Source organism: Pezoporus wallicus, unplaced genomic scaffold, assembly GCF_028554395.1.
Source record: "Pezoporus wallicus isolate ANWC-B61680 ecotype Strahan unplaced genomic scaffold, APGP_CSIRO_Pwel_v1 contig_8047, whole genome shotgun sequence".
In the NCBI taxonomy this organism is placed as follows: domain Eukaryota; kingdom Metazoa; phylum Chordata; class Aves; order Psittaciformes; family Psittacidae; genus Pezoporus; species Pezoporus wallicus.
Genome location: NW_026639548.1, coordinates 4582483 through 4597643, shown reverse-complemented (window position 1 = coordinate 4597643; position 15161 = coordinate 4582483). Strand labels below are relative to the sequence as shown.

The window sequence follows — 15161 nt, the reverse complement described above, 5'->3', positions numbered from 1 at the left end:
AACTCTGCCTGTGTCACCCTGCTGTGTTGGCTTGCTGCATGGTGAACCTGAGCACTTCCTGCTGCAGACAGCTGTGCCCTCCCCGAACTTGTACGACCTCCCCTTCCAGCAGCATCACGAGCCACATTTGGCATAGTGCAACTAGAAAAGCATGCAGGAGACTTAGAAAGGGAGAAAGTGAAGGGGAGCATTCGCTGTAGGCCATTAGCCAGAGAATACAGCTGGCACCGAGTCCCCAAAACTCAAAGTGTGTTTCTCATTCCCTCTTCACTCTGGAGGGGTGTCAGAACGCTGTCAGCAGGAAATCACAACTCTCATTTGAGACATGGATGAAACTAATTCTTTGTTCTGGGCCTGTTGTAGATCCCAAGTGCAATAAGAGTGCTCAGCATGTATGGATCATGTATGCTGAACATGTATGGATTATAGAATCATAAAATACCAGGTTGGAAGGGATCTCAAGGATCATCTGGCCCAACCTTTCTAGACAAAGCATGACCTCAACTAGATAATAGAGGTTTCCTCAGGTGAGGTTTAGTCTAGCCCAAATGGTTAACAGTAGTCATGGCTTCCCATACTTCCTCAAGGACTCATGATTTCCCTTTAAATTCTTTGATTTGCTTGTACCTAACAGAGTAAACCCAAATTCCAGATGTAGAACTGAAAGAACAATGTGTCTCTTCAAGTTTTCTCACCAAGGTTGGATTATTTTCTGGAAGATACACTTAAGTGCACCACAAGCTCTGAACTCTACACAAGGCTGCTGGGTGAACTTGTAGAGTGTAGTTATATATCCTGATTCCTGCTTATCTCTTGGTCAGTACAGAAGTGACTAAATGGCTCTGTCTAGACATTTAATCTATGAAATTTGTAAGCCCAGCCTGATGTTTTTACAGCTACAATTAAAGTCCATCCTTCAGTTCCCTAATTTAGCACCTTTCTTGCCTGCTGGCAAGACGAACATTTTAAACAGCAAGAAGAGAATCTAAAATATTAGCTGCTGTCATGTCAGATATTAGTTATTCCCCTGATCCAGTCTTGATGTTTATCCCTCCCTCTTTGAGTTTTGGTAATTATTTCTGTCTTGTATTAATTTTCACAAAACTCCCTAGGTGTAGGCTTTATGATTTAGAATCTCAACTGCTCATTCAATTAATGGGCTTGCTTAATGTGCTAAAACTTTCCAGAGACACTTACGACACATTACTAGGGGGAAACAAAGGTTCTGAGGTTCATTTGTGGTTCTCCAGGGCCTGGAGTCCATTGTAAGCTCTTTATCAGATAACTGGATTTATTTGTCATTGTTTTTAAATTCCTGTGGCAGGAGCATCTCTCCAGAAGAGTGACGTGGTTTCCTCTGCCCCATCACTCACAACCTGGCTTGGTCCCTTTGCAAACAAGTCATTGATTGTAGTTTCAGTACATTGATTAGGATCCAAGAAGCTGATCTGGAAATGGCAAATGTGGAAGTGCAGCTCTTTTACTTTATATATGGGTATTGCATGTGGAGGGAGAAACACTGGACAGCGAGTTTTTCTAATCAAAATCTCAAAGCACTTGACAGTATTTTTAGCAAAACTATTACCTAATACTAAGCAGGACAGGAGAGTTATGTTAATTGTACAGTGGTGTTAGCAAAGGGACGATCTGAAAGGTTTGGCTGCCTGGTCTCACCAAGTGTGCAACAGCCAATGTTCAGTGCATATATACCAGCTGGTACAGTGTTTCCCAAAAGTTTCCCCTTCTGTCCTTGATAGTAGAAGTTGGCATGATAGTGCAACTCAGGTATTGTTCATCTAACGGCTGTATACCATGATAGAGCTCGAGAGAGAAATGATGTTATTCTGAGATTCAAAGCAGAACAAGACTTACATTTCAAAGTCACATGTGATGTGAGGACTGACTCCGGGGAACAAAATAGGCTGCTACACGGTTGCTGTAATTTTTCTGGGCTCAGTAACCCCTAATTCCTGTTAATACCAGAAGAGATCTGAGGGACCTTTGCAGAGCAAAAACCAACCTGTGTTTCAGCATGTTCCCCACTGAAGTCTACATGAGCTATCTCAGTAATTCCAGTAAATGGGCATTTAATCACCAGCTTGGCCAGAATCTCTTCAGATCTGAGTCCCAATGCATTATACCACATGACACAGAACAGTCCTGACAAGAACGAAGTCCACTGCAGTAACACAGCTACATCTTGTAAGCCATGGTTTTAAAAGATTAAAACCACAGTTCATGGACTCTGATGGAGACTATCACCTCTCTCTCGCTTTGAAGCAGAATACAAACCTTTACATAGATCCAGATGCATGTATAGATGCATGTATGTATGTACATATATCTACAAACATGTTATACATTAATTTGAATGTATTATATATATTGTAAAGGTATAAAAACACACATTTGTAAATATAATTTAAACCCATACCTCCTGAAGCAGTTCCGTCTTTCCAGGGTGCAGGTCAAACACACAGCTATGTCATGGTCTTTACGTAAACAGGATCTGTGTTCAGGACCTTGATCTTGTGCCAAAGGATCCCTGGAACCAGGAGGGTAGATGAGTTGTAGTTTAGAGCCCATGTGCTAGTTCTGGCAGTAATTCTGAATGCTGACACAAAGCAACTACAGATACGTTTTGTTAAAACAATTACTGAGAAGCTCTAAAAATTAATGCTTGTGCTGCACTCGTGCTCCTGAGCCATGAGGGGATCTTTGTCTTTCAGTGTTCTGTGCTCAAGGAAAAAGGAATGGATTCTGTGTTATGGTTCTGAGTCAGTCTTTTTGTTACTAACATATGGCCCCATTTTTTCCACATTCTTTAAGCAAGTTGTAAACATAAACTTTGATGCACATGGAGTTTGATTCATGAACAGTGTAATCTGCCTCGCATAAAAGATTCACATAGGTTATATAACATCTGTAGTTTGAGTAGTATCCATTGAGGAAAGCAGAACTGTTTCCCTGGGGTCCGTTTATCACTGTTTGCTACTAATTAGGAAACTGAAAATGCAGTATGCATGGCTCACATTATCAGTGTTGTCTCTGGACTGATGCATCATTCCTTGGGCTTCCTCAGAAACTTTTATTCATTTCCTAATTATTTCTTTTTTCTTTGAAGGTTTCTGACAGCTGTGACTCCATCTTCGTTAATGGCAAGGAAATGAAAAGCAAAGTGGATACTATTGTTAACTTCACTTACCAGCATTTTACCACCCAATTAGAAGTGACGGTCTGGGTTCCCAGGCTCCCGCTGCAGATCGAGATCTCTGACACAGAGCTCAGCCAGATCAAAGGCTGGAGGATACCTGTCACCTCCAACAAAAGGTATGCTTCCAGCACTGGCACAGTCCACATCCATGCTCGGGGCCTCTGGGTTTAGAACACAACACGTTTTTAGAGTGTTTCTCAGAATCTAAACTCTCCTTTTTGAAGTTCGGCTTTAGTCTGTCTTGGCCTTCATGAAGACATCCAACAGCAGTATCAGTAGGCTACGTTTTATCCCAATCTGTGTAGTCAGTGGCTTTGCCTGGAGCATTAAGGAATTCCACACAACCTCAGGAAACTGTATCGTAACTCCAGTGTGCAAATCTGAAGACAAGGACCTGGACCTCACCCACTGTTATGTAACACTATGTGTGTGATATTCAGCATGGCTGGTGCTCAAGGTTCTGCTTACAGTGCTAAATGAAATAGGGAAACAGGGAGTGAGGTCACTGGGCACTGCCAGGGCAGCTGGATTAGATGCTCTTCCAAGGTCCCTTCCAACCTAAACCATCCTATGATTCTGAAGCTTTGGGTGATTGTTCAGTCTCTGTAGTGTACAGCAGACCTGGCCAAAGCATCACTTAGCACATCCCAACTAGGTAAAAACACGCTCATGTTCCTACTGAAGATTCTTCCAGGACATATGTGGACTGGGAAAAAGGTGTGTTAGGGGGGAGGTAGGGATTTTGAGCTCTGTTCCCATTATTCCCTAATGAAAATACCCATCATTTGCACAATTTGCAAGATTAAGAATTTCCAGTAATACTGCTACATTGGTGGGTTTCAGGCTAAGTTGAAAAATGCTACAGGAGAACAAGGCATGACACCAGCTCAGATTTATAATACAGTGAAAAAGCATTTCTGGCAGCAGGAAGTGCACTGCTAAACACCAAGGCAGTTCTTGTTGAAGCACTCGCTTTGCCTAAGAGAACATCTGTCTCAGCTATTGAAGAGCCTTAAAGAGCCCAAACAGGCAGCAGTGGACTAGAATTACCTAATACTTTATGAAGGCATAAAACCAAAGGTAATAGGACAGAATTTACCAGACGTTCAGATAATGAGCTACAAAGAAAGGGACTGACTTACCTCTGGGCTATGGGGACATTTCTGGAAGTGACAGAAGAGGTGATGAGGATCTGGCATGAAATAAATTGTGTGTTTGCTTCTGTGATAAAGGCAGAGTTGCCACTTGTGGCAGGGAGAGATGTGCTGGGTGGCGGACCAATGTATGCTGGCTGCTTAAAGTTTCACTTACTTAACTTACCTTCTTCTGCTTGTAACGTGTCCAGCACTGCAACACTCCCTTAGGCGCAGCTCCTACTAAAACCAGTGGGGATTTTGCTAAGCAAGTATCTGCAGGATTAGGCTGTTGCTGTTTATTACAGGAGTAAACTTTGAGCAGCAAGCTCAGTGAGTTAGACATTCAGCTGTGCTTAACAGTCGTGGATATTCTGACTTTAAGCCCATTACATGCAGTGCTAGAAATTTACCCCCTGGTGTCTAGTTCTCATTTATTTGGCCAGCTGAAATAAAGATAATGGCCTGAGAGTCTGCTCTGTTTGCAAGCTGGCAAGCAGGGCAGGTTTGCTGCTGCTCAGATTGCATGGGAACTGCTGGCACATCCTCAGCAAGCCTTTCCATGGAGGGTGGAAGAGAAAGGGTGGCCCCCGTCTCGCCCCCCAGAACTGCAGCTGGGGGGTTACGACACTGCGTGTCAGCAGTCCAGGCCCGTTGGAATGGGAAAGGTTTCAACTAGAAATAAATGATCTCTTGGTTTATGGAACATTCATGGGGATTCTTTTTAACTTTGGGGAGCTATTCTAAATCAATAGGTAGTGTAGGAGTAGCATTAGTTGTGCTCACTCTTGACATTTGCTTTGTACTAAAGGTTTTTACATTTCCTTTTAGATTTGGATGGGTTTTACCTGAGATTTAGTGGCTTTTCTTGTTCTTTTTTTCCAGTTTTTTTATTTTTCTCTTAACTTTTTCCTGAATCCTCATTCAGTGATGCAGCCAGAAGGCCACACTCGCTTCCTTTGAGCAATGCTTCAGCCTTCATATGCCTGCCCGGTGTGTGCCATACAGTGTTAGTGCTGTGCAGTGTGAAGGTTGTCTTGTGTGATACCTGAGGATAGGCTTGAAAGAGGGGAGAGGTCCTTAATCTTATTTAAACCCCCAAATGCAAGCATTTCCCAGCAGGTGTGGCTGCCATAGCATTGTATTGCTGCAACTTCACGTAGAGCCATATACAGAAGGTAACATTTTTGAGCATTTCTTACAGGGGTTGTGCAGACACTTCCTCAACCTCTGAACACTGCTCTGTCCCCCCTGGTTCCCCCAGTATTTCCTTCCCACACGCTCAGTGTAGCTGTGCTGGTTCAGTTGTCAGAGGGGCTGAGCCAGATGGCAAAATATAACTGGGTTTACAATAATCTTGTAAATGTTTTTATTGGTGCTGTCAACAAAAGAAATGCCTGTGAAACTTCTGTCCCAGCATGGCTGTTCTTCATCTGAATATAACAGCTTCTATTTCAGACCTGAAAAGTGTTTATATGCCTCAAAACACATCTGTTCTTTCCAATGATGTTTGTTGATCTAATAAAACGTACTGCTTCTCTCTCTAAACCCTACCATGCCTGTAACGGTAAAATACATGTGATTACAGACATGCTGGCTTACCTAACTCCCTGAGTAATTGCCACAAAGCAATAAAAAAGGGTTTTTCCAAGTTTTACAAATGCCCTGTGCCCGGCTCAGTTTGAACTGTGTGGCTTCTCACCTGGTCTGAACTGCTGTAAGAGCAGGAACTTCCTGGAGGAATAGAAAGAGCAAAAGTAGGAAACTGGGCCAAAACCAGGCTCCCCTATGTAAGGGCAGCAGTACAGTTTAGCATATCAGTCTGTAAGTATATGGCTAACAACTTTTATTTATTGTCCAGAGGAGAACTTGATCTGTGGTGTGTGCTACTGCACATGTGAACGGCCTCCCTTGCCAGATGCAAGTTGAATGAGCTCATGACTAATGCATGGACTGTGGTCCTTGAGCTAGCTCAGGCTAACACAAACCCTGCTCCTGCAACAGGCTGCCCAGCAGCCCACAGCCTCAGCAAATGAAAAGTGTAGATTTAAACTGAAGTCAAATATGAGAGTGTAGAAGAGGCCCAAGCAGCCTCTGCTGGTCTAAGAACATTTCAGTTCCTCATGTATCTGCCAACCAATTACATCCTTCTTGAAGTTCCTGCACTAGCAGCTGTATGCACATACATTTATGTGGGTGAGTGGCTTCCACCTGCATTAATAGCAGTTGCACGGCTAAAGGCTCACAGACCAAGCTGGAGATTTAAGTAAATATTTGCAACTGGGATAGCAGTCAGTTTTCACAATGCTCCCAGGGAGGCAGCTACCTCACAGTAGCTGTGGTAAAGCCATTACTGTGTCATGGTAACTCAGAGTAGCAACAGCCCTCAAAACCTTCAGAACAGTTAAAAGAGATGTGGTATTGCTTATGAATGGCAGTCTGTTGGAGTAATGGTTCATTAGGTGGTAGCTTTGTTTTGGTCTTGTCTAGTACTAGAGACAGAACCAGGGAAGTAAGCCTAAGTTAAATGCAGGAAAAACCAAACTGCTTCAGGTAAACCTCTGTGTGACTGCTGCCACTCAAAAATGAAGCTGTAACTGAAGGTGAATTAAGTGAAACCAGATTCAAATCATTCCATTTGTGAGTAACATCCACACAATGCTTGAACATGCTGTAAATTCCCTCCTTTACTTAGCTGACTCTAATGACCTGTGGAGATAAGGCCATAGAGATGTTTGTAAATAGGCAGATGGTATTTTCAAGACATGTAAAGGTACCAAACTCTGTTTCTACCTGAACTGTGGCTGGACCTATCTGCAGCTTATTGCTGTAGCTTCCACTAAATCAACTTTCAGTGGCTTGTATTCTGTGTCCAAAATTACACACACCCCCCCCCCCCCAATTAGAAGTATTGCAATTGTTTTTTAAATACACAATTCTTTAATGAGTATTTAAATTCAAAACCAGCAAAACTGATTTCTTTAGGGGTTTTTTGTAACAAAAAATTGGCATCTGGCCCAAGAATGTGATGCCTGGTTTGAGAGTGGTAGAAATTAGAAGAGACATACTTAAACTGCTCACAGACAGCATCTGTAATGTAAAGTTGACAGATCACTGATTAGATCAGTGCTAGCAGGCACCCTTGTAACAGGGCTGCTGTTGTAACTCAGCTCTCTGGCAAAGGCTTTCTCTGTGTGAAATGTAAATTCAATGTAATTCTGGCAACACTGGTTCACTACAGAAAAGGAAAAAATCTTCCAAGCAAGTCTGCCAAACAGGAAGTAATAGGATAAGAAGGATTCTGAGAGCTATCCAGAGCTAACCTTAGAGATGACCAAGGCAGGGGGAAGCACAGTATGCAGCAAGAGCTTATATTCATGAGGACATCTCCTAAAAAGAAAACAAGCTCACTGCTTTAATGAAGGATTTTAAGCCTACTGAAACCACTGTAACAAGTTTAAGACTCTAAAGAGAATTATGCAGTTCAGTGGATCTCAAAACATTTTGTTGTGCCCATGGAGACAAAGCACTGAAGTGCTGTGATTACTGAATCAGGATTTGTGGCTTTGAACTAGAAATCGGTATCATTTGTTTAACTAAAGCAAGAACTGGAGTTGGTACCTGGTGATGCAGACTTGCAAAGCTTGTACTGAAAATTCAAACCTCTCTCTTCACTTTGCACTGGTGTAAGAAAGCGCCTTGCCCATTCCATGCTTCAGGGATGCTTTTCTGCTGTTCCACAGTTACATGCAATCAAACCCGCATATTTCTAAGGAGAACTGTACAGATACACACACTTATAAATGTTTCTGTAATGAAACTGAGCCCTTACCTTTGTTTGTTAGAGGTAACACAAGGAAAGAGTTGGTCCTGAGTCATCTTTTTGTGGTTGGTAGTAGTGGCTGCCCAGTCTCCAGCCTGCTAAGACAGGCAGAAGCCTTTATGCAACACTCCTCACCTCTGGTCATTCTTCCCACAACCCAAATTTTTGAGCTGCATGGGACTGGGTCTGCACCGTTCTTTCCCTTGAAGTTGCTTTGAGTGTATTTCCTCTTGAACACAAATCCTGTAAGTACTCCTTACCTGAACAGCTTCTGTGCATTTTTCTGCAGCTCTGCACAGGTACTAATGTTACTGTCTCTATTACCAAGAAGGTTAAGTCCACAAACCTCGGCGCTAAAGCTGGTTTTCAAAAAGTCTGTGGTTATCAGAGCTGGGTTATGGGCTGAAGAGGGTCAGAATACAGGAGTCAGAAGTGGGAACATCAAGGAGTACATAAACTCTTTGTAAGCATTACAAGCCAAAAGCAATCTAAGCAGCCATGGGCCACGTAAGCTCTGTGAATACTCCCTTCTTGAATATTCCCTTCATCTGCTTTGCTGCCTGGCTGGTTCAGTTCATAGTCCAGCCTGACCCGTGCGTGGGGAAGGAGAGAACAACTGAAGTTTCCTGAACCACCCAGCAAGTCCAATTCTGCAAGATAAATTTGTGTAAATAAATCCTGGTTTAGGATCCTGTTTTTTTTTTTCTTAATAATTCAGTGTTACTCAGTGACGTTTCATTCAGTGACTAATGATGGAGATGATGGAGACTGTTCTGCACACACAGAACCAAAAAGGCTCTACCAAATACCATTTACTTCAGGCCAAATATATATATTCAGCTACCAGGTGGTGCATTGAAAATGTATTTCCAGTGTATCAGATTCTGTAACACCAGGACTTTCGATCATTTTGAAGAGAACAAGGGCTTTTCTTAGATATGTTTTCAGCTGACTGTTTGCCAGCTTCGTCATAAAGCAATTTATAACACAAGCAATTCTGTTTTATAATAGTTTTTCATAGCTAGTATTTCAAAGGAGAAGATAAAGGGATGCAATAAACACAAAACTACTTCCCCAAAATACTGTGAAAAATAAGAGGCTTACGCTGAGTTTCTCACCCTTGCTATAGAGGTGGCTTCAGGCTCAATAAATAAGTAAAGGAAGAAGGCAAATTATTTCTGAGCAGTGAATTCCACAGCATGGGGCATAATGAGTGAAAGTGTAACCACCTAGTGCTTAATACCTGACTTGACAGAGGTAAGAGAATCCATGTGTTTGTCCCAAGGAATAAACAACACACAGTAAAAGAATTGATGGGAAATGGGGTTTTAAACCAGACAAAGCTCTGTGAGGTGTGACAGCACAGCTGTCAGGTACAAATCACTGAGCTGCCGTATAGAAGGTTTATGGGAAGCTGTTAGGTTGTCATGGGTTGTATTTTGCAGAGCGGGACTGGTAGTTAGGAAACATTAAAGTGTCTAATGCTGCTGCTGTTTCTGTGGGGTGAGTGGTAGCCTCAGCGCTCTGCATGGTGTAATCTAAGTAACTCATGTCTTGAGTGGAAGCCCCTTGTGGTCATTACCCGACTAAATATACTGACACTTGCACAAACTGTGTAAGATTGAAGGTGAAATAGTGTATTTCTCAAATGCAGAAGGCTTAATGAACCTATGAGCTACACATGTGGGATAAGGTGTGGTGGCATTACCTAAAGCAGGGAATCCTGAATGTGTTACAAGAATTTTGAGAGGAAGAAGGTAACACAAAGGTTATGGGCAAAGGTGGAGGAGAGGATGCTAAAACATCTTCTCCCATCCCCACTGAGCTTTGTTCCCAAACTGCCCTCTCATAAACACTTCACGTTGCTAAGGAAAGCCCTGTGCAGGATTTGGCTGCCACTTGCAGACAGGGTGAACAAGCAGTGGTGCCACTGAAATGTCAGCCATAGCAAACGTATTTTCGGGTTGCTGGGAGGTCCCACTCAAACAAGGAATTAATTAACAGAAGTGGCAGTAGCTTTTAAACTGTACAGCACAGAAAAGCTGTAGAAGCATCCCACCCAGATGTAGTAACCTACCCATCCAAAATCTGGTTTCCTATTTTTCACACAGCAGCAGATGATAACATTAATCTAACGGAAAATACTGTGCAACTGAAGCACTGTAGTGTTGTAGGGAAATCATGGCGATGCAGATAACAAACCTGGATCTATTTACAGGCCTACCCGTGACAGTGAGGATGAAGAGGATGATGAGAAAAAAGGGAAAGGTTGTACCCTCCAGTATCAGCATGCCATGGTGCGAGTCCTCACACAGTTTGTAGCTGAATCCTCTGAGTTTGGAGGCCACTTGACCTATATGCTGGGCTCCGAGTGGCAGTTTGACATCACTGACCTTGTGGCTGATTTCATGAAGGTGGAAGAACCCAGGATTGCTAAGCTTCAAGATGGCCGAGTTCTGGTTGGTCGTGAGCACGGCATCACCACGGTTCAGGTACAGCCCATGATGTATCTGTAGATTCCACAGAGGGAGTTCTGGGTGCACACAGAAAACTAATTGTTTTCAGGAAAAAAGTAATAAGCTGGTAAGAACATAACAGGAAGTTTGAGCGGATTTTCATAACTTCTGTAAAATACCTGTAGGTGAATCCTGATGGAATTTATCCACATTAATGTGACAAGCAACACAGTGAGATTTTGTGAACAGTGAAGCGGGTTCCATGCTGCACATACCCAGCTCCTTTTAAGTGGGACCTTGTGAACTTAACTGCTGGGAGTTTTACCAAAGACGTACATGCATCTTCATCTGCTTAAATGTATTTGAAAAATTAGTCCCATTATGTTCACAAAATGGACACAAAAATAATCTTCAGAAATCTTTCAGTGCTCATGATCATCACTGCCCGTCTCTCTGTCTAACTTCATACGTATTTTTTAGTCAAACTACAGGAATACAAGCACTGGTGCTTTTCTTAACTGCAAACATCCATAATGTTCCAGTCACACTAGGTTTCCTTTATAGTCAGCACAAAGGAACAGGTACTTTTAGAGCTCAGCTCCTTTCAGCCTAAACAAACATCACAGAGAGGTCAAGGGATTTCTGCCCTTAAAAAGCATCTTTCACTCCAGTGACTACAAGAGAGCAGCAGGCAGCAAGCTCCGATGCAGGGAGCTGCGCTGGGATTTCCCATGATTAGCCAAATCACATCTCAAATATTTGGGGCTCGAATCAGCTGTTTCTGGCATCGGCAGAAAGACGACTGTCTCTTTCTAAGCATGTTAGACACAAGGTCTTAGAACAAACTGATAGGACTATGTTGGCTTTGAAAAATGCAGATGGGCACCCAGTGGGATTTTCAAAGTCCTCTTTCATTTCATTCAGGTCCTCTGTCCCTACAAAGGCATCAGGCCAAGTTCCTATCAATCGGCCAGGCTTTGTACACTTACTTACTCCCTTACTGGGTTTCAGCGTTAATCAGTGTCTTACACTACGCCTCATGCTAAACTGCATTCACAGGGAGCTTTATACCCCCAACAAAAATGACTTCTCTAAACCAAATCCATTTAATCTATACTCCATAGTGGGGGTGAAGTTGCAATTTTGAAACGATTGGTTATTTTATTAAATTATTTTTGTAACTAAAGTAATTTAGCAGCAAATAAGTGTAAAGTCCTGGGGGGAACATCGATTATAGCTTATACATGGATGTGACAACCCCAAGATTAATACAAAGTACTGGGCCGATCAGAGTCTAATGTTACTTTAAAGCAGTTAGTTGATGTTTCAGGCAAGATATTTGCTTTATCTTTCCAGGTTCTGTCACCTCTTTCCGATTCCATCCTGGCAGAGAAGACAGTGATCGTTCTAGATGACCGTGTAACCATTATAGATCTAGGCGTACAACTAGTCTCAGGCTTGTCCATCTCCTTACAAATCAGCAAAGGAAGCAAGAGAGCTATCGTTTCTACCACCTCTGCATATGATATTCTTCATACTCTGAAACAGGTATGATCCAAAATAGTATCTAGAATTATTTTTTTTTAATCTCTTTCATTGTATTTATCGTAGAATTGAGACTCTGGATCACTACAGAAAGTGTAACTATCTTTTTAACACTAGCAATCTGCAGTAAGAAGACTTGCTCTGGTCAAACCATCCTTTTAAACATGGTATTTCTGCAAGTGTTTCTTAGTTCCCAGAAAAGGCTATAATCAATCACTTCTGTGTATTTTGTGTAATCTTCTGTATTTGAAAGTGATGACAGAAAATTCAGAATACAGCATTCAGATGTGTTCTTAATGTAAATTGTTTCAAGGGGCTGAATGGGAACAGCATTCCAACACGTAACAGCTCTGCATGTTGTATTAAAACTGGCATTAGAACTGCAGTACTACAGAAATTCCCTATTGTAAGTCCTTTATAAAATCAATTAACCAGGACTTTGGAAATATTCATTATTTGGATTATTTTCACCACGAGGCTCTGGCATTCAAAAGAACCTACATATTTGTCATCACCTTTTATTACATTTAGATGGCTGTCTTTGGTAGTTCCTGAAAATGAGAGAAATGCCCGAGTAAGCGGTCCAGAGAACACAAATCTGTAAGAAGAAAATGAGGAGCAAAGCAGATGTTTTCTTTTTGACAAAAATCCTACAAACCAATGTTAAACTGTGTAATTATTTTGCCAGTGTCAAACAGACCTAAATATCTGAGTGCCTGATCTGTGCTCTCTTACCTGTCTCTTAACTTCCCCATGTTTTGCCTTCTCCCTGTAGGAAGCCATAGTCAGTGCATGGATTCTGTTCAGCGATGGGTCAGTGACACCTTTAGATATCTATGACTCCAAGGACTTCTCCATCACCGTCACCTCACTGGATGAGATGGTAGTGTCTACACACCAAAACCTCCAGTCCAGATGGCCTGTGGTGGTGGCAGAAGGGGATGGGCAAGGACCTCTGATTAAAATTGAAATGGTCATCAGTGAGCCATGCCAGAAGACTAAGCGGAAGAGCATTCTGGCTGTTGGAAAAGGAAACGTCAAAGTGAAGTTTGGTCAAAAAGATTCTGACCAAAAAGGAAGCACTAATGACATTGATGATACAGATAAAGATTTTAAAAGCCATGCAATCAATTCTATAGAGAAACCTGCTGAACAAGAGAGGACAGTACAAGAGTGGTTCAAAAACCATGAGGACATGTCCAGTCATGAGGACAATGCAAACAAAAGCACAACTTTCGTATATCCCATTGATCAGGAGTCCCTGGAGGACGGCCAGCTCCAAAATAACCCAACCGCCTTCACAGGTTTCCCTGTGCAAGTAGAAATACCAGGAGAAAACAATCCCAGTGATCTCACATTGACTTCAAGAGGATTAACAGATTTGGAGATTGGCATGTATGCTCTGCTGTGTGTTTTCTGCTTAGCAATCTTGGTCTTCTTGATAAACTGTGTGGCATTTGCTTGGAAGTACAGGCATAAAAGGTTTGCTGTGAGTGAGCAAGGCAATATCCCCCATTCCCATGATTGGGTCTGGCTTGGAAATGAGGTTGAACTGCTGGAAAACACAGTTGACATTTCGCTCCCGTCAGAGGAGTGCACTACCATGATTGACAGAGGAATGCAGTTTGAAGAAAGCAACTTTCTCCTTAACGGGAGCTCTCAGAAGACTCTTCATAACCATATCCTCAGATCTTCTGAGTACCTTTGTGAAAAAGAAGTTAAAAGTGAACCTATAAATCCTTCTGGGCCAAAGCAGAAGCGAGTAAAGTTCACTTCATATACAACGATACTGCCAGAGGATGGAGGCCCCTACACCAATTCAATTCTATTTGACAGTGATGATAATATTAAATGGGTATGCCAAGATATGAATCTTGGTGATTCCAAGGAACTTAGGGACTATATGGAAAGACTGCAAGACAATATGTAAAACTACTTTCTTATGTTTGTAATCACCTTTATGCCTTCTGTTTATGGATGGTGGAGCAGTCAGTCCAGTCAGCAATAGGAACAAGACAGCCCAACTTTGGAGTTACTGAGATGATAACCTGATATCACTGAGCAGGTACAAGAGGCTGGCTGAATTAAACCTGTTTCACCACAAACCAGGATGTGCCCCTAAAACAGCTACCTGTAGGTGTTGGAGGTGTCACACACTATGGCTGTTTTTGTATACTGCCTGGTACTAGCAAAATGCTAATACAACTGCGCTCAGACTCAGAGGAGACTTCATTGTTTGTCATCTCTCATGATAAATGGTAAATCAGAAAAGAAAGGGATACTTGTTTGCATTGATTTTTCTAGTTGTCGTCCTTTGTAAAGCACAGTAGACATTTCTTGCTTACAGCCTGAAACGAGGCTTACATTAAAAGGGATCTGAATGAATCTAATTTTATTGCCTATGTGCAATGCAGCCAAGTAGTCATCTTATTTTTTACAGCTATAAAACCCCCCATGTGGTTAATTTCTTTTCCTATTGTTTATGACTATTATTTGACTTACTTAGGAAACATTAAATATTTACTTTGGAGGTTTTTTTTGGTTGTACCAAAGTGTAGTATGGTAATATTTATAATGATTTAAGTTTTCTATTCATCTGCATCAGCCCCTAGAGATACCTCTTTCATCACCAATTATCTTTCTCCTTTTCTTATGGGTATATGGGTCGTTAGTATTTGAAACACAGAAAGGTGTTAGAACTCTTACTGGGAAAGGGTTGTATCTTCTTACAGGGAAATGTAAATACAATAATAAACCCTGGAAAATAAAAATCAAGGAGTAACCCTGGGTTTACTTTTGTCATTGCTATTGTGAAAAAGTAACCTACAACAAAACAGCACATACTTCAAAGGAAAATGCTTTCCTGAAACAGCAGCTGGGTTGACAATAAACGTTATCCTCAGAATAAGAAAGTTACATGTGGCATCAAAATGCAGAGAATAGGAAGGATATTTCCTAGCAAGCAAAAGCCTGGAGCCAGTGTTGCTCTG

At 41.9% G+C, this 15161-nt stretch overlaps 1 protein-coding gene across 3 annotated transcripts in view; it reads left to right on the top strand.

Moving 5' to 3' along the window:
* TMEM132B (transmembrane protein 132B) overlaps positions 1-14953 on the top strand; it is a 233907-nt gene extending 218954 nt beyond the window's left edge. For all 3 annotated transcript variants that reach the window (XM_057414845.1, XM_057414847.1, XM_057414846.1), the window contains 4 exons: positions 3125-3330; positions 10389-10662; positions 11983-12174; positions 12947-14953. In XM_057414845.1, coding sequence (XP_057270828.1) covers positions 3125-3330; positions 10389-10662; positions 11983-12174; positions 12947-14101 — 1827 coding nt within the window. In that variant the 3' untranslated portion in view covers positions 14102-14953. The remainder of the gene's footprint in view (positions 1-3124; positions 3331-10388; positions 10663-11982; positions 12175-12946) is intronic.
* Positions 14954-15161: the final 208 nt, after the last annotated feature.